The 24,136-nt window shown below is 42.0% G+C and overlaps 1 protein-coding gene across 1 annotated transcript in view; it reads right to left on the reverse strand.

The window, feature by feature from the left end:
• LOC127879268 (intermembrane lipid transfer protein VPS13D-like) overlaps positions 1-24,136 on the reverse strand; it is a 168,166-nt gene that overhangs the window by 17,054 nt on the left and 126,976 nt on the right. The window contains 10 exon segments of the mRNA XM_052426038.1: positions 5,995-6,162; positions 9,668-9,741; positions 10,301-10,488; positions 14,881-15,017; positions 16,153-16,299; positions 16,611-16,760; positions 17,650-17,760; positions 17,967-18,130; positions 18,498-18,570; positions 18,757-18,975. Of these exon segments, the coding sequence (XP_052281998.1) occupies positions 5,995-6,162; positions 9,668-9,741; positions 10,301-10,488; positions 14,881-15,017; positions 16,153-16,299; positions 16,611-16,760; positions 17,650-17,760; positions 17,967-18,130; positions 18,498-18,570; positions 18,757-18,975 (1,431 nt within the window).

The following is a 24,136-nucleotide window of genomic DNA, read 5'->3' on the forward strand; positions in this document are numbered from 1 at the left end:
CCGTTTGTGCAACCACAAGGGGGCCCAACATATACAAGTTGTCCTGTTGGCACTCCAAAGAACGAAGATAAAAAGATGAAAAAGTGGTCTGATTCCTCCAGAAAGCAGCTTGAAGCACGTCGGAGAGTGGGGTATGATTAATATACGCCCACGAAGCCGACATTGCTCGTAATTCATGCGGTCTAATCTTAAAAAGGGATGAATCCCTTGAAGAAAGAGAAGAGTAAGCCCTTTTTATAGTCGAGGCTACCCATCGGGAAATAGAAGCCGCAGACACACCGCCCACCCCTTTTAAGGGAATGAAGAGTCTCTTGCGAGAACCTCGAATAGACTTAACTCTACTAAGATAGAACTTCAAAGACCTGACAGGGCAGAGGAGTCTATCTTCATCTTCATTTCCACAAGTTCTAGAAAGACTTGGGACCTTGAAGGGTTTAGAAGCCATTGAGGGGAGTTGATTTTTAGCAAGGAATCCTGGCTGACACAACAAAGTGACAGAGCCATCGGAGGAATCAAAACGAAGATGGCTTTCTTCGATAGAAAGAGCATGAATTTCACTTCAACGTTCGGATGAAGCCATGGTAAGAAGGAAAACGGTCTTCCAGGTTAGGAACCGTAAAGAAGCCTGAGTAAGGGGTTCATAGGGAGCTTTAATAAGCGATCCAAGAACACAAGCCAAATCCCATTTGGGGGTAAGAGAACGAGACACAGGACGTTAAAGTGGAACATGTCTGGATCCATGTGAAGTCTGCCTCTCTGAGATAGGAGATCTGACCTGTGCGGGAGTTCCCTGGGAAATTCGCACAGGAGACCGAGAAGGTCGTTGAACCAGGATCTCCTGGGCCACCAAGGGGCTATCAGGAGGATCCGGCAAGAGCTCACACTGATTTTCCCTAAGATTTGGGGAATTAGAATGGGTGGGGGATAAGCGTAAGCGTCCAGTTGATCCCAATCGAAAGAAAGCGCGTCTACCACCCACGCTGCTGGTTCGTACACTGGACTCACATACAGAGGAAGTCTGTGGTTGTCTCTGGTCGCAAACAGGTCGACCAGTGGATAACCGAATGTGAGGAAAATCTGGTTGGCCACTTCCTGATGAAGTGTCCACTCCGATGGAAGTAACTGGTGTTTGCGAGACAAACCGTCTGCCAGGGCGTTGAGACGACCTGGTATGTGTTTGGACAAAAGAGAGACGTTAAGGCTCTTGCAAAGAACAAGTAAGTTCATTGTTTCCAGATACAGGGAGTGAGAGTGTGTACCGCCGTGTTTCTGGATGTAAGCCACGACTGATGTGTTGTCTGTCCATACCATCACACAGGAGTCCCGAAGATGTGATTGGAATTGAGAAACAGCTAGAAAGACTGCTCGCATTTCGAGATTGTTTATGTGCAGGTGAGACTCCTGAGGAGACCACAATCCTGATAATGTCAGGCTGCGGGGTTCCAGGTGAGCGCCCCAACCTTCCATGCTCGCATCCGTTATGAGATGTAAAGAAGGTTGCTGGGGAAGAAGCGGTACTCCTGCCAACAGCGTCTCCTCGTCTAGCCACCATTGATGGTGGGGGACTAAGGATGGAAGGATGGGAATCTGTGTTAGCAGATTGTCTGGAGACCATTTCCATCGAGCTGAGAGATAGTGCTGAAGAGGACGTAGGAAGAGACGTCCCAACTGCAAGAAGTCTGCTACAGAGCTCAGGATACCGTTGAGTGAGAGGAAATCTTGAGCTGTGATATGAGATTGGGACAGCACCCATCTGACCTTTAAAAGGAGGTCTGATACACGTTGCGGTGAGACCCTGACCCGATTGATGTGGGTCAGAAAATTCATTCCCACGAATATGAAATCCTGAGAAGGAATGAGGTCTGACTTGGCTGCATTGAGACGGAGTCCTAAAGACTGGAGCTTCTTCCAAGAGAACTCTAGGTGTAGCAGAAGCAGTCGACAATCGAGCTGGTGTAAGAGCCAATCGTCGAAATACTGAAGCAGTTGAACCCCGTGTAATCGGAGGTGTGCGCTCACTGCGGCCATGAGTTTGGTGAAAACTCGTGGAGCTGTGGCCAATCCAAAGGGCATTGCCCGAAACTGGTAGACCTGGCCTCGAAAGGAGAAGCGCAGGTACTTCCAGTAGTTGGGATGGATAGGAACATGGAAGAATGCAGCTTCCAGGTCCAAGGAAACCCCCCAGTGCATGGGTTTGATGGAGCGCCGAATGAAGGCAGGAGTCTACATCTTGAAAGTAGGTTTGACTAGAAACGTGTTGAACACTTTTAAGTCTATTACTGGTCTCCAGGAGCCGCTTTTCTTTTGAACAAGGAAAAGGCGACTGTAAAATCCTGGAGAACAAGGGTCGTGAACCCTTTCTACCGCCTGTTTTTCCAGGAGTCCGAGAATAGAGTCTGGAAGTTGTGGATGCGGAGATACCAGATCTATTGGGACGCGAGAGAGTGGGGGCCTTTTTTTCGAATTGAAAAGTGAGGCCTTGTGTGACAAGGGAATGAACCCACGCGTCCAAAGTTATTTGGAGCCATTGATTTGCGAAGTGCATAAGTCTGGCCCCGACTGGTACCTCCGGCATCGGAGGTTGTGGCGGTAGAAAGGGGTATGACCTTTGGCTGACCTTTTGGAGGTCCACCCTTGCCGGAAAAAGGATTAAATGACTTCTTGTCCCCATTGGGTTTGCCCTTACTCCAATTTTGGTTTACAGAAAGCTTCCGATAGGAAGTTGTTCTGTTCTGGAAAGGAGGCCTATTTGTGGGCTGACGTGGAGCAGAAGGACGCTTAGTAGGGAAACTGTTCCTTTTAGCGTTCTTGGCCGGTGGGGCTCCTGGGGGCTTAGAAGCAGGGCGCTTAAAAACCACAGGGCGCTGGCCAGAACTGCTCCTAGCTAAGGAGGCATGTATCTGATCTTCACGATCAGCAGTAAGTGCCGACTGTATCCTCCCTCCGAAAAGAGAATCTGCTGTTAGTGGAGCAGTTCGAATGGGAGTTGATGCCTGTTTCCAAAAGGAAATTATTGGGCAAGGAAGAGGATGAGGTCTCTCCGAAGCCTTAACATCTCAGACATAGACGACGCAGCATTGTGTGATAAACACTGCGTAGTACGTGAAAGGTGTATCAACAAGGCACGAAGCTCCTCTGGGATTGAATCAGAGAGCTCCCAAACCAAGTCTAAGGCTGTGGCTGCCATGAGATCTAGCTGGTTAGCCAGACCTTTGGAACGGCGTTCTCTCAGCTCCCAATTTTCCAACAGGGAAAGAGGGACTGCTGTATGGGTAGATGATGACGGCATTGTAAGGGACAGCTTACTAATGTCAGCATCAGGAACCGGAAGTTTGGAAAGGTCCAAACCGGTAGAAGGGTCGGGTACCGGGGCCTTATAACTTTTCCCGCCGTCCATCTGTTTAGGCTCCGTCAGCTCCTTAGGGGCTTTCCATGGAGATGGCGAAGGCTTATTGGCTGGCTCAAGTGACTGGAATACAGCCATTGTGGAAGAGCCAATAGGAAGGCGGAGATCCACTCGGGAAGTCGCCTTACTTATCCTGCCGGGCTCTCGTCTGCGGGCTACCTGTTCTGTAACGGTAACCGCAGATCCTGTGAGAGACAAGGAAGGGCGGGGGCAGAAGTCCTCATCTAAGGTATTGAACATTAGTTCGTAAACCTGATTGATGGAGGCCAAATAATAAAGTTCGGCCTCATTAGACTCTGAACCCGCCTCAATCGAACCGTCTGCGGGAGCATTGGATTGATTGAAACCGGTGGATACAGAAGTAGGAATACTAGATTCATCCGCTTCTATCATGAGAGGATCGTTTTCCGGCACCATCAAAAATATAGCTGGTGAGTTAGGTCTATCAGAGATCAAGTCAGCAGACTCATTTTGAATACCAGCGGTCGCTGGTAAAGGATCAGTCAAAAAAGGGACAAAGATTCCCGGCGACTGTTGGATCCACAAAGTATTGGAATTTGATGGTGTAGCGGCAGCCCGGGGTATACTTCTATGCAATGTGGAAGAGACCCGTGGGGCTGAAAACGCAGCCGAAGTGGTTAGATTAACCCCTGTACCTTGAGCCTGATATGTATGCAAACTAGTGTTTGAATACAAATTATGCTCAGTGGTTGTAGGAACGGCTGAAGTGTGTGTTGAGGCCAAAATAGAGGCCGACACACGTGGAAGGGTGTCAATAGATTCCTCAGAGAAGGATCGACTAGGGGACCTAGGAGTCGAGAGTGCCTAATAGAGGAAGGTCTATGTCCCTTATCCCTGCAATGCCGAGACACTGTTCGGCGGCGCTGGGAATGATGTTTCCTGATCGAATGTCTCCCAGAGCGCTGGCGTGATCGCTCTTTACGAGGCAATCTACGCCGAAAAACACTCGGTGAGCGTGAACGACGTCCACTCCGATGATGATGAGGGCTAGTTGAAGTAGACGATGAGTCATACAACGACGAGCCCGAGTTGGAAGAGTAGCCGGAAACATCAGACACTACGCGTTTACGTCTGTGACTCACAGTAGAAACGTGGCTGCGTCTACCTTTGTGGAGTACTGACAAGGTAGTGTCAACATCTACGGTGACCAGAACGGTCTGTGGCACAGACCGGTACCCGGTGACCGGATCGGTCATTACATGACCGGTGACCAGACCGTCAATGAACGGTGACCGGACCGGTCATAGCATGACCGGTGACCGGACCGGTCAATGACCAGTGACAGGTGGACCGGTGACCGGACCGGTCATAGCATGACCGGTGACCGGACCGGTCAGTGACCGGACCGGTCAGTGACCGGTAACGACACCGGTCATAGCATGACCGGACCGGTCAATGTTGACCGGTGAAGTCTCCGGACCGGTCAACTGGTCGTTCCCGATGAACGGACCGGGCAAATTTTGTCCGGTGTCATCACCGGGCAAGGACTGATGCATGGCATCTCCTGATGGCATGTGGTCAAGGTCGTGTGGGGAAAAGTCACGGCTAACGGAACTTTCCCTACTTTGACCTGAACTACGCATGTTGCGTCTACGACTCTTGAAAGGTCAACGCTTGATGGCCCAGGTATCTACAGACCAATGCTCACAGAAAGGGCAGCAGTTATCCTGGGTACATCCGGCACACGAAAGGCAGCTATCATGGTTGTCCCATGCTGCTCTTATGTGGCCACATGAACCTCGTGTTTGAGGCATATTTTGCCTTGAACAAACAAACAAAAACACAAAACAATACAGAAATAATCGGATATATATACGGAGAATATTTTAACACAATTCAAAAACTTCTCTATTCTGTAAAACAGAAGAATCCAGCGAAACAGAAGCAACAATTAAGTAAATAACAAAAATGTCGGCCTTTGTATAACGCATCCGGAATAAGAGTGATTTCTGGGTAATATCCCGTTTTGGTTATACGGCTACACGGCACTATGTGACCGTTCTGACCTGACCTGACGGGTTCATGAAAAGTGTGGGATTCTTCGGACAGAAAGTTTCCTGATAAATTACGATCCTTCGGAGTAAGTAAGCAATTAGATAGCAGGTAACGAAATTAAGCTATTAAAACAAATGAAATTCTGATGTAGATGTCTATTTGCCACATATCAAGCTCATTGTAAACAAGCAAATTCGTGAATTGATATCCCCCACTCAACACAAACTTAACTTATTGATTGGAAACCACCTATTTGCTGTTTTTATTTTTATTTTGTCTCACATTGAACTAGACCCAATTGGTCTAAAAAGCAACCCAAAGCTAGGTCTTCATGTAAGCTACATATGCACTAAAGTTTTAGTGCCCTGCCTTCATCATTGAGTGAAACTGTTTATCTATTTATAGTAACAGTAACATTGACAAGCAAAGCCTAAATTGTACAACCCTAAGCTAGGTCTCCATTTAAATCTAATACTTACACACTTTTACCATATAAAATCATAGTTAAATTAAAGCTTAAACTGATCAATACAGGGCCACAATGTATGCCACAAAAAAGCTAAAACACTTACCTTAGCTGCTGAGTTTGAGACCCCATGGAAGATTCCCTTAGCAAGCCCCGCCACATTCTGATCATTTACTAGGCCTTGCATGCCCTCTTGGATGTCCTGCAGAAGGCCCATTGGGTTGCCAAGAAAATCCATAGAGCCCAGGATCTGTACAGCGTTAGCAGCCAATTCCTGGGTGTGCAAGGTAAAGGGAATAAAAAGTTGAATATTATTAACATATGAGATTAATGTTTATATGGTGAAATGAAACTGTTGATTGAAATGTTATATTGCATGGCTAACAGCTATGTGGTTGCATTGAATATGTATATATGGTACAGGGAAATCGATAAAATAGAATATCAAATGGCAGTGCAAAAAAGTAAATATGTTGACGATGATACACAATATCCATGTATAATAAAACATGCATGCCCCCCATATGGGCTGTCCGTTGTAGTGGCAGCCATTGTGTGAATATGTTTTTTGTCACTGTGACCTTGACCTTTAACCTAGTGACCTGAAAATCAATAGGAGTCATCTGCGAGTCACGATCAATGTACCTATGAAGTGTCATGATCCTAGGCAAAAGCGTTCTTGAGTTATCATCCAAAAATCATTTTACTATTTCGGGTCACCGTGACCTTGACCTTTGACTTAGTGACCTCAAAATCAATACGGGTCATCTGCGAGTCATGATCAATCTACTCATGAAGTTTCATGATCCTAGGCGTATGCATTCTTGAGTTATCATCAGGAAACCATTTTACTATTTCGGGTCACCGTGACCTTGACCTTTGACCTAGTGACCTCAAAATCAATAGGGGTCATCTGCAAGTCATGATCAATCTACCCATGAAGTTTCATGATCCTAGGCGTATGCGTTCTTGAGTTATCATTCAAAAACCATTTTACTATTTCGGGTCACCGTGACCTTGACCTTTGACCTAGTGACCTCAAAATCAATAGGGGTCATCTGCGAGTCATGATCAATGTACCTAAGAAGTTTCATGATCCTAGGCCCAAGCATTCTTGAGTTATAGTCTGACAACCACCTGGTGGACGGACCGACCGACATGAGCAAAGCAATATACCCCCTCTTCTTCGAAGGGGGGCATAATAATTCTTACACAAGTAAGTATTCAAACATGATATAGATGTAGATCAACACAATAGCTTCATTGAAAAGCACACAGCGACTCATTGTAATTCAACTAATTCTGCCAACTGTTCTCCAAGCTCAGAAATGACAAGGAGTTACACTGAGTCTCAATAGTGATGCATACTTACTTTTGAGTAATGTTTCTTGAGCTCTAACATGTAGAATTCCTTGCTGTCCATAGTGATGCATACTTACGCCTGGACAATGTTTCTTGAGCTCTAACATATAGAAATTCCTTGCTGTCCATAGTGATGCATACTTACATCTGGGCAATGTTTCTTGAGTTCTAACATGTAGAATTCCTTGCTGTCCAAAGTGATGCATACTTACTTTTGAGTAATGTTTCTTGAGCTCTAACATGTAGAATTCCTTGCTGTCCATAGTGATGCATACTTACATCTGGGCAATGTTTCTTGAGTTCTAACATGTAGAATTCCTTGCTGTCCATAGTGATGCATACTTACATTTGGGCAATGTTTCTTGAGTTCTAACATATAGAAATTCCTTGCTGTCCATAGTGATGCATACTTACATCTGGGCAATGTTTCTTGAGTTCTAACATGTAGAATTCCTTGCTGTCCATAGTGATGCATACTTACATCTGGGCAATGTTTCTTGAGTTCTAACATATAGAAATTCCTTGCTGTCCATAGTGATGCATACTTACATCTGGGCAATGTTTCTTGAGTTCTAACATGTAGAATTCCTTGCTGTCCAAAGTGATGCATACTTACTTTTGAGTAATGTTTCTTGAGTTCTAACATGTAGAATTCCTTGCTGTCCATAGTGATGCATACTTACATCTGGGCAATGTTTCTTGAGTTCTAACATGTAGAATTCCTTGCTGTCCAAAGTGATGCATACTTACTTTTGAGTAATGTTTCATGAGCTCTAACATGTAGAATTCCTTGCTGTCCATAGTGATGCATACTTACATCTGGACAATGTTTCTTGAGCTCTAACATATAGAAATTCCTTGCTGTCCATAGTGATGCATACTTACATCTGGGTAATGTTTCTTGAGTTCTAACATGTAGAATTCCTTGCATAGTGATGCATACTTACATCTGAGTAATGTTTCTTGAGCTCTTACAGGAAGAATTCATTGCTGTCGGTAATGAAGCATACTTATATCCGAGTAATGTATCCTCAGCTCTAACATGTAGAATTCCATGCTGTCAATAGTGATGCATACTTACATCTGAGTGATAATTCTTGAGCTCTAACATGAAGAATTTCTTGATGTCCATAGTAATGCATACTTACATCTGAGTAATGTTTCTTGAGCTCTAACATGTAGAATTCCTTGCTGTCAAAAGTGAGGCATACTTACATCTGAGTTATGTTTCTTGAGCTCTAACAGGTAGAATTTCTTGCTCTCCATAGCAATGCATACTTACATCTGAGTGATGTTTCATGAGCTCTAACAGGTTGAATTCCTTGCTGTCCATAGTGATGCATACTTATATCTGAGTAATGTTTCTTGAGCTCTAACATGTAGAACTCTATGCTGTCCATAGTGATGCATACTTACACCTGGGCAATGTTTCATGAGCTCAAACATGTAGAATTTCTTGCTCTCCATAGTGATGCATACTTACATCTGAGTAATGTTTCATTAGCTCTAACATGTAGAATTCCTTGCTGTCCAAAGTGATGCATACTTACATCTGGGCAATGTTTCTTCAGCTCTAACATGTAGAATTCCTTGCTGTCCATAGTGATGCATACTTACATCTGGGCAATGTTTCTTGAGCTCTAACAGGTAGAATTTCTTGCTCTCCATAGTGATGCATACTTACATCTGAGTAATGTTTCATGAGCTCTAACAGGTAGAATTCCTTGCTGTCCAAAGTGATGCATACATACATCTGGACAATGTTTCTTGAGCTATAACAGGCAGAATTACTTGCTGTTCAAAGTGAGGCATACTTACATCTGAGTGATTTTTCTTGAGCTCTAACAGGTAGAATTCCTTGCTGTCCAAGGTGATGCACACTTACATCTGGGCAATGTTTCTTGAGCTCTAACAAGTAGAATTCCATGCTGTTCAAAGTGATGCATACTTACATCTGAGTACTGTTTCTTGAGCTCTAACATGTAGAATTCCTTGCTGTCCAAAGTGATGCATACATACATCTGGACAATGTTTCTTGAGCTCTATCCGGCAGAATTCCTTGCTGTTCAAAGTGATGCATACTTGCATCTGAGTGATGTTTCTTGAGCTCTAACAGGTAGAATTCCTTGCTGTTCAAGGTGATGCATACTTACATCTGAGTATTGTTTCTTGAGTTCTAACATTTAGAATTCTTTGCAGTCAACAGTAATGCATACTTATAAGTAATGTTTCTTGAGATCAAATAGGTAGAATTCCTTGCTCTCCGTAGTGATGAATACTTATATCTGAGTAATGTTTCTTGAGCTCTTACAGGAAGAAATCCTTGCTGTCCAAAGTAATGCATACTTACATCAAGGCAATGTTTCTTAAGCTCTAACATGTAGAATTAATTGCTGTCCATAGTGATGCATACTTACATCTGAGTAATGTTTCTTGAGCTCTATCAGGTAGAATTCCTTGCTGTCAAACTTGTGCTCCTTCTTGAACTCATCTAGGGAACAAGATGCATGCAGAGTTCAGAGTTTCACTTTTAAAAAATAGAGTTTAATGCATGTGTATAAAGTGTAGTCCAAGATTCACATATTCAGTCTGCACAGGCTATTCAACGATGACACTTTCCTCTTACACAGGATTTTTTTTTAGAAAGAGACTTCTTTTAAACAAATTATAAAAGCGCAAAGAATTGGCACTTTCCTGAGGAAATATCCATTCTGCAGATCTATTGCTTCTATTTTGCTGGAAAGATGTTAAATTTGAAGTTAAATGGCCCTGTGGTGCTCAAACGGTGAGAGGTCGCCGTGGTGTAATGGATATGGTGTCCGCCTAGCAACTGGGTGGTCACGGGTTCGATCCCCACCATGGGAGCATTCCCCAAAAGACACCAAGTACTGGTTCTAGGCACAGGAAACGGACTCGAGAGCGTTTATATAAGCCGTAGGCTTTCAATGCAATCCAGCTAAAATAAATAGGTTTAAACTAAAGGGTGTTTGTTTATGATGAAATAATAAACACAACACAACCCTACATCACCTTCATTACAAACACTGTACCTAGTTTGACCTTGGCGTCTTCAAAGTTTGGCAGCTTTTTTATTCCCTTCCTCTTCTTGATGTTGTAGAGCTCAGTGGGCAGGCCGCCCGTGGGGGTGAGGAAGCTGAGGGTGATAAGGGCAGGCTGGATCTTCAACATCCCAAAGTAGTAGCGCTTTGTCTTCGCTGCCATGGAACTTGACAGTGTGCTAAATAATAAGAACATGAACAGTGAAACTGAATTCAAAAGTGTGCTGACATAGGGACATGAACAGTGCCAAAGAACTCCACAGTGTGCTTAACAATAGGGACATGAACAGTGCCATTGAACTCCAACAGTGTGCTTAACAATAGGGACATCAACAGTGCCATTGAACTACACAGTGTACTGAACAATATGGACATAAACAGTGCCATTGAACTCCACAGTGTGCTGAACAATATGGACATGAACAGTGCCATTGAACTCCACAGTGTACTGAACAATATGGACATGAACAGTGCCATTGAACTCCACAGTGTAATGAACAATATGGACATGAACAGTGCTATTGAACTCCACAGTTTCCTGAACAATATGGACATGAACAGTGCCATTGAACTCCACAGTGTGCTGAACAATATGGACATGAACAGTTCCATTGAACTCCACAGTGTGCTGAACAATAGGGGCATGAACAGTGCCATTGAACTCCACAGTGTGCTGAACAATATGGACACAAACAGTACCATTGAACTCCACAGTGTGCTGAACAATAGGGACATGAACAGTGCCATTGAACTCCACTGTGTGCTGAACAATATGGACATGAACAGTGCCACAGAACTCCACAGTGTGCTGAACAATAGGGACATGAACAGTGCCATTGAACTCCACAGTGTACTGAACAATATGGACATGAACAGTGCCATTGAAATCCACAGTGTGCTGAACAATATGGACATGAACAGTGCCATTGAACTCCACAGTGTAATGAACAATATGGACATGAACAGTGCTATTGAACTCCACAGTTTCCTGAACAATATGGACATGAACAGTGCCATTGAACTCCATAGTGTACTGAACAATAGGGACATAAACAGTGCCATTGAACTCCACAGTGTGCTGAACAATATGGACATGAACAGTGCTATTGAACTCCAGTGTCCTGAACAATATGGACATGAACAGTTCCATAGAACTCCACAGTGTGATGAACAATAGGGGCATGAACAATTCCATGGAACTCCACAGTGTGCTGAACAATATGGACATGAACAGTGCCACAGAACTCCACAAGGTGCTTAACAATAGGGACATAAACATTGCCATTGAACTCCACAGTGTGCTGAACAATAGGGACATGAACAGTGCCATCGAACTCCACAGTGTGCTGAACAATAGGGACATTAACAGTGCTATTGTACTCCACAGTGTGCTGAACAATAGGGAAATGAACAGTGCCACAGAACTCCACAGTGTGCTGAACAATAAGGACATGAACAGTGCTATTGAACTCCACAGTATGTTGAACAATATGGCCATAAACAGTGCCATTGAACTCCACAGTGTTCTGAACAATATGGACATGAACAGTGCTGTTGAACTCCACAGTGTGCAGAACAAAAGGGACATCAACAGTGCAACAGAACTCCACAGTGTGCTGGACAATAGGGACATAAACAGTGCTATTGAACTCCACAGTGTGCTGAACAATAGGGACATGAACAGTGCCACAGAACTACACAGTGTGCTGAACAATATGGACACAAACAGTACCATTGAACTCCACAGTGTGCTGAACAATAGGGACATGAACAGTGCCATTGAACTCCACAGTGTGCTCAACAATATTGACATGAACAGTGCTATTGAACTCCACAGTATGTTGAACAATATGGACATGAACAGTGCCATTGAACTCCACAGTGTGCTGAACAATATGGACATGAACAGTGCCATTGAACTCCACAGTGTGCTGAACAATAGGTACATCAACAGTGCCATTGAACTCCACAGTGTGCTCAACAATATGGACATGAACAGTGCCATTGAACTCCACAGTGTGCTGAACAATATGGACATGAAAGTGCCATTGAACTCCACAGTGTGCTGAACAATATGGACATGAACAGAGCCATTGAACTCCACAGTGTGCTGAACAATATGGACATGAACAGTGTCATTGAACTCCACAGTGTGCTGAACAATATGGACATCAACAGTGTCATTGAACTCCACAGTATGCTGAACAATATGGACATGAACAGTGCCATTGAACTCCACAGTGTGCTGAACAATAGGTACATCAACAGTGCCATTGAACTCCACTGTGTGCTGAACAATATGGACATGAACAGTGTCATTGAATTCCACAGTGTGCTGAACAATAGGGACATCAACAGTGCCATTGAACTCCACTGTGTGCTGAACAATATGGACATGAACAGTGCCACAGAATTCTACAGTGTGCTGAACAATAGGGACATGAACAGTGCCATTGAACTCCACAGTGTGCTGAACAATAGGTACATCAACAGTGCCATTGAACTCCACTGTGTGCTGAAAAATATGGACATGAACAGTGTCATTGAATTCCACAGTGTGCTGAACAATAGGGACATCAAAAGTGTCATTGAACTCCACAGTGTGCTGAACAATATGGACATGAACAGTGCCACAGAACTCCACAGTGTGCTTAACAATATGGACATGAACAGTGCCATTGAACTGCACAGTGTGCTGAACAATATGGACATGAACTTGTGGCGGCAGTTGTCTAATGGTAGGACGCTGGCTTAGGGATCGAAAGGTCCCAGGTTCGAATCCCGCCTGGACCACTGTAATTTCCTTGAGCAAGAAATTTATCCCACATCTGCTCCTCTCCACCGAGGTGTATAAATGGGTACCTGTGAGGAAAATAAGCCAATGTGCCGTGGCTGCATACTGCGCCAAGATGTTAACGGACGACTTATGACCCAGTGATCAGGGAAAATGTAAAGCGCCTTTGAACGCACATCTCGAGTATGAAAAGGGCGCTATAAAAATGTGGTATAAAAAAACAACAACAAAAAACAGTGCCATTGAACTCCACAGTGTGCTGAACACTAGGGAAATCAACAGTGCCATTGAACTCCACAGTGTGCTGAACAATATGGACTCAAACAGTACCATTGAACTCCACAGTGTGCTGAACAATATGGACATGAACAGTGCCATTGAACTCCACAGTGTGCTGAACAATATGGACATGAACAGTGCCATTGAACTCCACAGCGTGCTGAACAATAGGGACATGAACAGTGCCATTGAACTCCACAGTGTGCTGAACAATATGGACTCAAACAGTACCATTGAACTCCACAGTGTGCTGAACAATATGGACATGAACAGTGCCATTGAACTCCACAGTGTGCTGAACAATAGGGGCATGAACAGTGCCATTGAACTCCACAGTGTGCTGAACAATATGGACACAAACAGTACCATTGAACTCCACAGTGTGCTGAACAATAGGGACATGAACAGTGCCATTGAACTCCACTGTGTGCTGAACAATATGGACATGAACAGTGCCACAGAACTCCACAGTGTGCTGAACAATAGGGACATGAACAGTGCCATTGAACTCCACAGTGTACTGAACAATATGGACATGAACAGTGCCATTGAAATCCACAGTGTGCTGAACAATATGGACATGAACATTGCAATTGAACTTCACAGTGTACTGAACAATATGGACATGAACAGTGCCATTGAACTCCACAGTGTACTGAACAATATGGACATGAACAGTGCCATTGAACTCCACAGTGTGCTGAACAATATGGACATGAACAGTGCCATTGAACTACAAAGTTTGCTGAACAATAGGTACATCAACAGTGCCATTGAACTCCACTGTGTGCTGACCAATATGGAGATGAACAGTGTCATTGAATTCCACAGTGTGCTGAACAATAGGGACATCAACAGTGTCATTGAACTCCACAGTGTGCTGAACAATATGGACATGAACAGTACCATTGAACTCCACAGTGTGCTGAACAATATGGACATGAACAGTGCCATTGAACTCCACACAGTGTGCTGAACAATATGGACATGAACAGTGTCATTGTACTCCACAGTGTGCTGAGCAATATGGACATGAACAGTGCCATTGAACTCCACAGTGTGCTTAACAATATGGACATGAACAGTGTCATTGAACTCCACAGTGTGCTGAGCAATATGGACATGAACAGTGCTGTTGAACTCCACTGTGTGCTGAACAATAGGGACATGAAATATGCCTGAGGGAGCAATGGGGCAGGAAGTAAAATGTATTACCAGAAAATTGAAAGAAGCTTGAAGTAAATGAATGAAGTAGATACATTAACTTACTGTTCTAAATACCAAGCCCAAATTAAAAGCATATTATCCCAAGTAAAACAGGATTTTTAAAATTACTTTTGTTAGCCGTAAATCAATCATAAATCTTGATTTTGACAAACAGTTTCAAATGTCAAACAATGTTTAAAGACATTGAGGTATGTGAATATCAAGATTTAATTATGCTTCCTTCTAAGCACATACAAACATCAGTCTACCACAAAACTGCTATTGTGCGTACACATTTAGGTCACTGGCTCCTGACTCAATGTCCATAGTGTCCGCTGGTTTCTGGCCAAGGTCACCAAACTGTATGAGTTTCCATAGCAATACTTCATCCAACTGTAGGGTCAACTTCTTTATCTTCACTAACAGATGCTGGAATGATCAGACACAACAAGAATAAAATTGAACAAATAGACCCTCCCCAATAATGCACTTTTTAAATGTATGAGCTAATGGAAAGGGAACAAGAAATGAGGCAATTACTCTATGAAAGATCAATGAAAAATAACAACTAAGTTTCATCAAATTGGAATCATTTGGTTCATTGTTTCTTGTACAAAAACATAAGATTCAGTAGAAAATGAAAGGACAATAAGTCCCATGAAAATCATCCTCACAATTTGCATAAATCCATTTTATTGGGATACTACAAATAATTTTACGAAATTTATATCATTAGTTCCAGAGCTCATTACCAAAATAAAATCAAGGGGCAAAAACTACATGAACAATCCTTGAAGTGGAAAAACATGAAAACATGTGCATGTACACCTTTGAGGAATAATACATTAACAATTTTATTAAAATCAGATCATTTGTGTCCTAAATCTAGCACCAAAACATATTATTATTTAAAATAAATATGCCAACAACATCAGGACACTTCATAATTAGTTCCTTAGATCGCTCATGGCAAAATTCCATGATATTGTTTAAAGGTCACCAACTCTCTGAAAACAATTGGAGTTGAACAAGGTGACACTATGCACAAGTCTTTCCGATAGGATTTGCTGTATATTCAGTTTCACCTGATTTGGATCATTAGTATCTGAGATCTCACACCAGCAATAACTCCCTAAACGACCTGACAATATGCACATTTCCACCCTAAAAGGTTACTGCATATAACGTTTAATCAAAGTTGGATCATTAGGTCCTGAGATCTTGTGCATAAATGGATAATCATTTTACAATGTTATATTTGCCAAGCAGCGTATGAATGCTTCCACCCTTTCAGCAACCATTAAAAACTTGCAGTACGGTCAAACAAGTTCCTTCCAGAATTTAATCAGTAGGTTTTCAATTCAGAATATAAAATGCATTTGTTTATTTTACAAAGACTTTAAAAAACTTGGACAAATGAAAAAAAGGAAAAGGTACAATTAACAAAAAATGTCAACACTAGTACATTATTTCATAAATCATGAAAACTTCCCTTTGAAGTTAAGGTTCAAATAACACAATTTTGTTTTTTCAATGCAGCAAAAAACATAATTGAGCCTTGAACCTTGAATATTTCAGCATTCCATCCCATGTTGGGCAGCTTGTGTGCAGATATCCACAGAGCATGTGTGTTCTCTACAACGTCACTACTGGACACAGGGGTTACAAACAACATGGCGGTCGTGGTCGCCCCTAGCAACTGATTGTCAGCCTGCAAAATGGCATCAAGTTGTAGGTCAAAACTCAACATGTTACAAATTATACATGTAAAACAAGAAAAAGGAAAACAAAACAGCCAACCAGATTTCCAATCTGTTACTCATTAAGTCAATGTTCATAATTTGTGCAAACCAAAGCTGGGCATCAACCGCAAGTGTAAGTTACCAACACCCAATTTTCTAAACAATAGTATTCCCTCATTAAACTCAAGCTATTGAGCACAACAAGTTTTTATTCCATCTTCTCAGTGTTCATAATTTTGTAAAATTTGTACCATTTTAATGTGTGCGTCTACAGACAAACCTGAATATTAGCCACAGTCATTTCCATGGTGACAGCCTTGGCGTTCTCCCGGTAGTTAAGGGTGATGTTCTTGAGGCGTATGTAGAGCAGCTCCTCGGGGGTGCTGTTCACCAGGGAGACACCCAGGCCTCCCTTCAGGTTCATGTCAAACTGAACACATACAACCATACATGTGGACGCTTGTACTGTACACACACAACTTAGGATGTGTTTAACAAATACAAATGCAAGCATATTGCTCCTCAATGTAAATCTGGCATGCATAAATAATTCATATAATTGTGTCTTGACAGCTGCATCTTTATATAATTCTATCTAACAGATATATTGAAATTATTTAAAAATTAAGTTCACAAACACTCAAGTAAACATGAAGGCCAACCTTGTCCTGATTTTTTTAACAAATCAACTCAATGTAAGCAAGTTGTTCAGGTCTAAAAAACAACATGTTTACTGGTATTAAAAAAACAGTTTAGTACATCACCATTAATTAGAAAAATTTCAAGTCAAACTCACTCATGTGTACATACAAATGTGTAAGCGGTTTTTCCTTCTTAATTCATTAGAAAGTGTTTGTTGAATTTAGCTATTTTGAATCCCCACATTTGGTCCTAATGCCTTATGTATATGCTTATTTGTCAATTGTTGATATAAAATGCTGATTTTATTTTCACCACTAATGCTAATTAGTCATTGATGATTCTAGTGGCATCTCTTTTCAAATTGATTTAAGCATTACACATATTTCTTATACATTTCACTATAATTTAAGTCTTTCATTTGCATATAGAACTGTATCATGTACAATAAGATATCAATGAATATAGCAAAAATATTTAATTTTAATTATCTTAATTGTAAAGTATGTTTTGCATCCCAATGACTGAGATAATAATAAATTTGTAACACATTGATTTTTGTACGGATCTACCAAAATCACAACTACCTCTTTTCCAATTTCATCACTTTAAAAATCATCAATTATTTCAAGATTTTATGATGGTTGAAATCCCAGCCCATCTTAAGTCAAATTTCTTACTTCAATATTTCTCTGCTGTAACTTTGACCGCTTCTCATTTGTTTTGTGGTTGAGAGATTCCTCATAAATTTCCCAGTCAATATCATCTTCAGAAATTGTTTTTTGGATCTGCTGCAAAGAAGAGAACACATATGTAAATCATGCACACTGCCAATGGATTATAATATCAGCAGCTCATTTTCCAAGCATTAAATGGACACAAAGTTGTAACAGGCCTATGTAACTGCTTGCAGACTATTTTTCCTAAGTCTGAGTCTATTCATTATTGTTAAGCCTATGAATAGACTTTTGTATGTTACACTCAGTATGTAACCTACCCTATGCTGCACGTCATTGATCTGTAGCACCCGCACTGGCCCATCCATCTGCATGCGTACCATGAGGCAGCCGCTGCCAGGGTTCAACTTCTGTATGCACATCAACATGTTGTCTGGCACCCTGCTGAGGTCATCTGGGGCTGGACCCAGTACTGCTATGGCTCCTGTCACAAAAACATTTGGAAGATGAAATAATATGACAACAAAAAACATTCCTCTTCAGTGTTGATTACCATGCAATTCGAAGATATGGAGTTTGATTCATATAAAAGGGAACAGCTAACATTATTATGTCAGCTAAATATCTCTTGCACGTTAATCATTTCAATGTCAGAGATCACTTCTATATGAAGGCATATTGATATACTAGATAGAAATGATAGAGATTCTGATAAAGTGACTTTAGCTAGGAGACATCATTGTTCAGGGCATTTTAGAAGTTTTAATACACACTAAAACTATCTACTGCTGTACTCTACTTGTGTCATATAATTGATGAAGATATATTTTAGGTTCAAGGGGTGTACAAACCATCATGCAGGCCGTCTGGTCCCCCCGGGCACTGCACACACATGTTGCCTACAGCGGACTGCAACATGCCCTCCTAAAATGTACATTGTGTGTATCACTGATCATCACCTGCTAATATGTCCTTTGCAGCAAAGTTTAAAAAAATAATTTTTTTTTATGCAATGTTTACTTTGTGATTTCATATAAAAAAGGTACAATTATACAGATCATATCATTAAATCTAACAACTCTTTCCTTAATATACACTGTTTCAACTTACTTTGAAAATCCACTTCTGTCTGGCAGTTCTGCCGACATTTTCCTTCTTCAATGCAAGTGCGACTGCTTTCCCCGGGTGAGCTTCGCTATCTGCCACATCAAGGACATACTTCTGGCCTGGCCTCACAGTTTTCCCGGGCTCTAGAGGCTGACAGCGGCCCTCGTTCTCCAACATCCCCTGACTGGTCATACGCCACAGCTGTGACCTCTTGCCCACCTCCTGTAGAGCAATGGTTTACAGTTTTATCCGGAATTTTAACTGGGAATCCGCCACCTCAATACTGTAATACAGGCCAGGTTTAACATAGTGCAATGCAACCTAGCCAAAAATCGGTAACCAACCCTCAATATTCTTTCAATATATATACAAAAATATTAATCGAATAGCGGGGTGGGAGGTGGGACTTACTGATAACAGGTAAGTATTTAAAAATTAAAATGAATTTTACTTAAAAAATTTGTTTTAATGTCATAAATACTGACCTGTTATCTCATGCTGATTTTGCAGCTGCGGTGGGAAGGTTCGTATATATTTTCCCAACACAGTAGAACCCATAAACAGGGTTATCAGCTAATGATAGCAAAACCCTTAACAAGGGTTATCAAGTAATCTTCGTTAAAACGGTATTAATTATGACTTCTCGGACAAAGTAATATGTCTATGTCGTAAAGAAGACAATACCGTTAGTGAAACCACAACAAGCCCAAACATATAAAATTGTATTACTGGCACTTCAGAAAACGAAAATAAAAAGATGACAAGGGTGGTCGGATTCCTCCAGAAAACAGCTTAGAGCACGTCAAAAAGTGGGGTGTGATTAATATATGCCCACAAAAGAGACAGAGCTCTTAATTCATGCGGTCAGATCCTAAAAAGGAATGAATCCTTAGATAGAGATAAGAGTAACTTTCCTTAGTCGAGGTCTAACCCCGAGAAATATAAGCTGCAGACACATCTCCCCCCCCCCTTTTTAGGGAAATGAAGAATGTCTTTTGAGAACCTCGAATGGACTTCCGACTAACACTGCTGAGATAGAACTTCAAAGCCCTGATTGCCCATAGAAGTTTATCCTCATCTTCATGACTACCAGTTTAAGAAAAACTTGGAAACTTGAAGGTAGAAGCCATATAGAGGACTTGATATTAAGCAAGGAATGCTGGCTGACACAACAAAGTGAAGACGACATTAGATCCAACTGGAATTGGTTGTATTCAACAGAAAAAGCATGAATTTCACTTCTCCGTATGGTAAAAGCCATAATAAGAAGGAAAACTGTCTTAAAATTATATTGGAACTGTTAATAAGCCTGATGAAAAAGGTTCATAGGAAGCTCATTAAGCATCCCAACATGTAACACAAGTCAAAACCGCTTAAGAAGGTAAAGGAACGAAAAACATAGTGTTGACGTTCCATAGTTTGGATCAGTTCCAAAATAGGTAAGACAGCACAGAGTTGCGATGACTTACACAAAACAAGGTATACGAAAGCATAATCTCTATCCTTTGATGAAGAAAAGAACAAATTTCTTATCATCAAGAAAAAGAAGAGAAAAACCTCTATGTATCTAGCAGAGTGATTAAGGTAATAACTATGCTCTCGAATACCCAGTCAAAAAAGAATTTCCATAGAACCTTTATACAGTTCTGATGGAATTATCCTTGCACAAGTAACAAGGATTGAAACTCTAACAGAAAACGTTCTTCTGTAGAGATAACTAAAAGTAAATAATGGCCAGACATGTAGTGGCACATGTTTGGATCAGTAAAAATATGTCTCTCTGAGATATGATATTTGACCTGTGAAGAAGTTTCCTGAAAATAATTGTACAGAAGACTTAAAAGGTCGTAGAACCATAATCCCATGGTTCATTAAGTATATTGCATGAAAATATGGGAAAAACTTAGTTATTGCAAAAACTTACCAAGAAGGCAAGATATTCCAGTTTATGTCAATGGACGAATGTATAACAATCGCACACCCTGCTAGATCGATTTCTGTGAACTGCATTATTGACGTTGTTCAGCATACGGGTATATACTGCGATCTACGATCGCATAACGCTTATTACTAGCGTTTGATGATAAACAACATTCTTCGATATACTATGCATCAATTTTTGTACGCCATGCAAATTCACTGCCGCGCATGCGCAATTACATTATTTGAACCCAACGGAAAAATAATTCGACAGAAAGAACTGCAGGACAAAACGTCCAACAGGGCGTTGAGACGACCTGGTATGAGTAAGACGATAGAGAAAATTTGTTGTTCTTGCAAAGAACGAATAAGTTCCTGATTTCCAGATACAAGGAGTGATAATATGATCACCTCCGTGTCTGTAAGTAAACCACGACCGATGTGTAATAGTTGAAACCATCACAAAGGAATCGTGAAAATGTGTTGTAAATGAAAAACAGCTAAAAAGAATTTTCGCTTTTCAAGATGTAGATGTGCAGGTGATATTCATTAGGATACCACATAATTGAGAAAATCAAGATAAGTTGTTCTATGTGATCGTCCCTAACCTTCTCTGCTCACATCTGTATAAGATGTAAGGAAGGTTGTGGTAGAATAAACTATATTCTTGCCAAGATAATCTTCTAGTCTAGACACCACTGGTGGTAAATAATGACAAAAAGATGGAAATCTGTGTCATTGAATAATCCCGAGATTAATACAATTAACTTAAAAAATAAAGCTGAAACAGACGTAAGAAAAGACGTCTCAGCAGAAAGACCAGTGACCGGACCGGTAAATACCGACCGGTGACCGGAACCATTTGTCAAGGATGGGTGGGCAAAGAAATCACCGCAAGCCGAACTTTCCCACTCCAATCACACTTGAAAATTGGTAGAATAGGACAGTGTTTAACACTTATAAGTTTATGACCTATCTACAGAATATAGCCTCTTCTTGAACCAATAACAGGCGCCTTTAAAATCCTGGATAATACAGGTCGTGAAGTCATCGATTTGCGAAGTACGGAAATATGATTGACAGTGGTACCTCCGGAATCGGAGATGTGATGGCAGAAAAAGGTGCAAACCCTAGGAGTAACCTTAAGGGGGTCCACGCTTGCTGGTAGAATGCATGGAAGTCTTAAATTCTGACTTGATTAATCCATTAACTTCAAGACTCCTAACCGGGACGAATTCCGAAAGGAATACAACCAGTTATAGGAAGACGGCCTGTTATGGCCAGACGTGTAATAGAAGAATAACTTTAAGATGAGGTCCCTCCAGATCCTAGCATCTAAGATCTGAGTTCAATAGCTCCCAAGCCATCGACAAGACTGTAGCCGCTATGCGGTCAATCTGATAGGCAATCCTATGTATCAGAACTCTTGTTGATTCCAGTAGCTTGAAAATATGCACTGTCGTAGGAGCAATAGAAAAGCAGAAGTCGATACAAAATGTCGTCTTGCTAATCCTGCTAGCGTCATTAATGTGTCCCAACTGTTCTGTGACACTGACTGCAAAGTCTGTAGCCGACAGGTAAAGGCGGTTAAAACAATTCATCCTTCGGGTCTTGAACATAAATTAATAGAGGTCAAATAGTAATGTTCGACCTCAATGCTAGTCTCCGAGCCCACTTCAGCCGATCTATCTGCAAGACCAGTAGTCTGCATGTAGCCGGTTGAGATAGAAGTAGAAATAACAGATATAGGTATTTCATAATCTTCTAGTATTAGTAGGTCATAACCAGCACCAGAATGGATGGTCAGGAAAATCAACCATAGACCAAGTCAGCGGAGATGATTTGGTAACCGTCGCCAGTAGAACATCAGTATTGAAAAACACAAAAAGTCATGCAGATTGTTGAATCCATAAAATATAGTATTCAATACAATCATAGCCAGGGGTATACAACTAGGTAATGTAGACGATACCCGTGATACTAAAAATTGACAGATGAAAACTAATCCGCTGATGATGAACGACTACTTATTCTGACCGGTGACCAGTGATCGGTGATATGACCGATGAACGGTGACCGATGTCCGGTGATCGGGACCGGTATAATATGACTGCGTCAGAATGGAAATATCTGGTGCAGAAGAATGACCATCCACGAAGTCATCTGATAATGTTAACCGGAAAACAACGGTAGATTATCAGTATTAATAGGCATAAGTGTCCTTGTAGTCGTAGTGGAGAAAAGAACAGCTTATCCCGAAGCCTGAAAGTTAAACGAACTAGTGTTCGTATACAAATACGGCTCGGTGACTGCAACATGTGTGGATGCCATAAGAAAAACCATCACACGTGGAATGGAGACATGATATTCCTAAAGGAATAAAATGGAGAACGTCAATATGACCAGTAGGTTCATTAACGCCTACGTGAGAAGTGGCGACATCCATATAACTGCGATGCCGAAATATTGTTCGGCTACGCTGGAAATATTGTCTTCTACAATATTGTCTCCGTGAGCATTGACGTGATCGCTTACCTGCGTATCAACGCCGAGAACTGCTCAATGAAGGAGAGGTATGTTCGATAACTATCCTGTTGTGCTCAATGAAGTCCAATGATGTCTACCTGAAGGTTGACGACGTCCTCGTTTCCTGCGATGTCGAGATCTGGATCGGCTGCGCTGTCGAGATGTGGATCGGCTGCGATGAGACCGAGATCTTCTAGAATACCGTCTCCGTGAGTGAAAACGTGATCGCTTACGAGAGCCGCGTCGATGCGAACTGCTCGACGAAGAAGAGCGTGTCCGATGTCTACTCCTTGATGAAGACGATGTATTCGACGACAAAAAGGAGAATAATCCAATGATGAAGACCGAGTTCTTCTTCTTGACCTGTGACTGGTGTTATCGGTGGCAGGCTTAACTGATGACTGTTGACCGGTGACCGGACTGGTGATCAATGACCGGACCGGTCGGTGACATGACCGGTGACCAGACCGGACCGGTGATCAATGACCGGACTGGACCGGTGACATGACCGGTGACCGGACCAGTGATCAATGACCGGACCGGACTGGACCGATGACATGACCGGTGACATGACCGGTGATCAATGACCAGTCTGGACCGGTGACATGACCGGTGACCGGACGGGACGGGTGACCGATCAGACGTCGATCAAAGGTCCGTGATCAACGTCCCCGGTGACGTACCGGTCATATCATGACCAGTGTTGTCACCGGATAATGACCGTATGGCGGATGCCAAATGGTCCGTCATTGGTCGATGTCCTTGACCAATGCCATCGGGCAAAGACCGGCTGACGGGTGTCGCCATATGGTCTGATGTTGACCGACTGTCTAAGAGACTTAGCATAGTACAGTCGCCATCGTGCCCGATACCCGGTGACTGATGCTGCAACTATCATCCATGGTCTGCGAAGTCACCGGGTATTTATCCCCTCTTG

This window comes from Dreissena polymorpha, chromosome 4, assembly GCF_020536995.1.
Source record: "Dreissena polymorpha isolate Duluth1 chromosome 4, UMN_Dpol_1.0, whole genome shotgun sequence".
Taxonomy (NCBI): Eukaryota; Metazoa; Mollusca; class Bivalvia; order Myida; family Dreissenidae; genus Dreissena; species Dreissena polymorpha.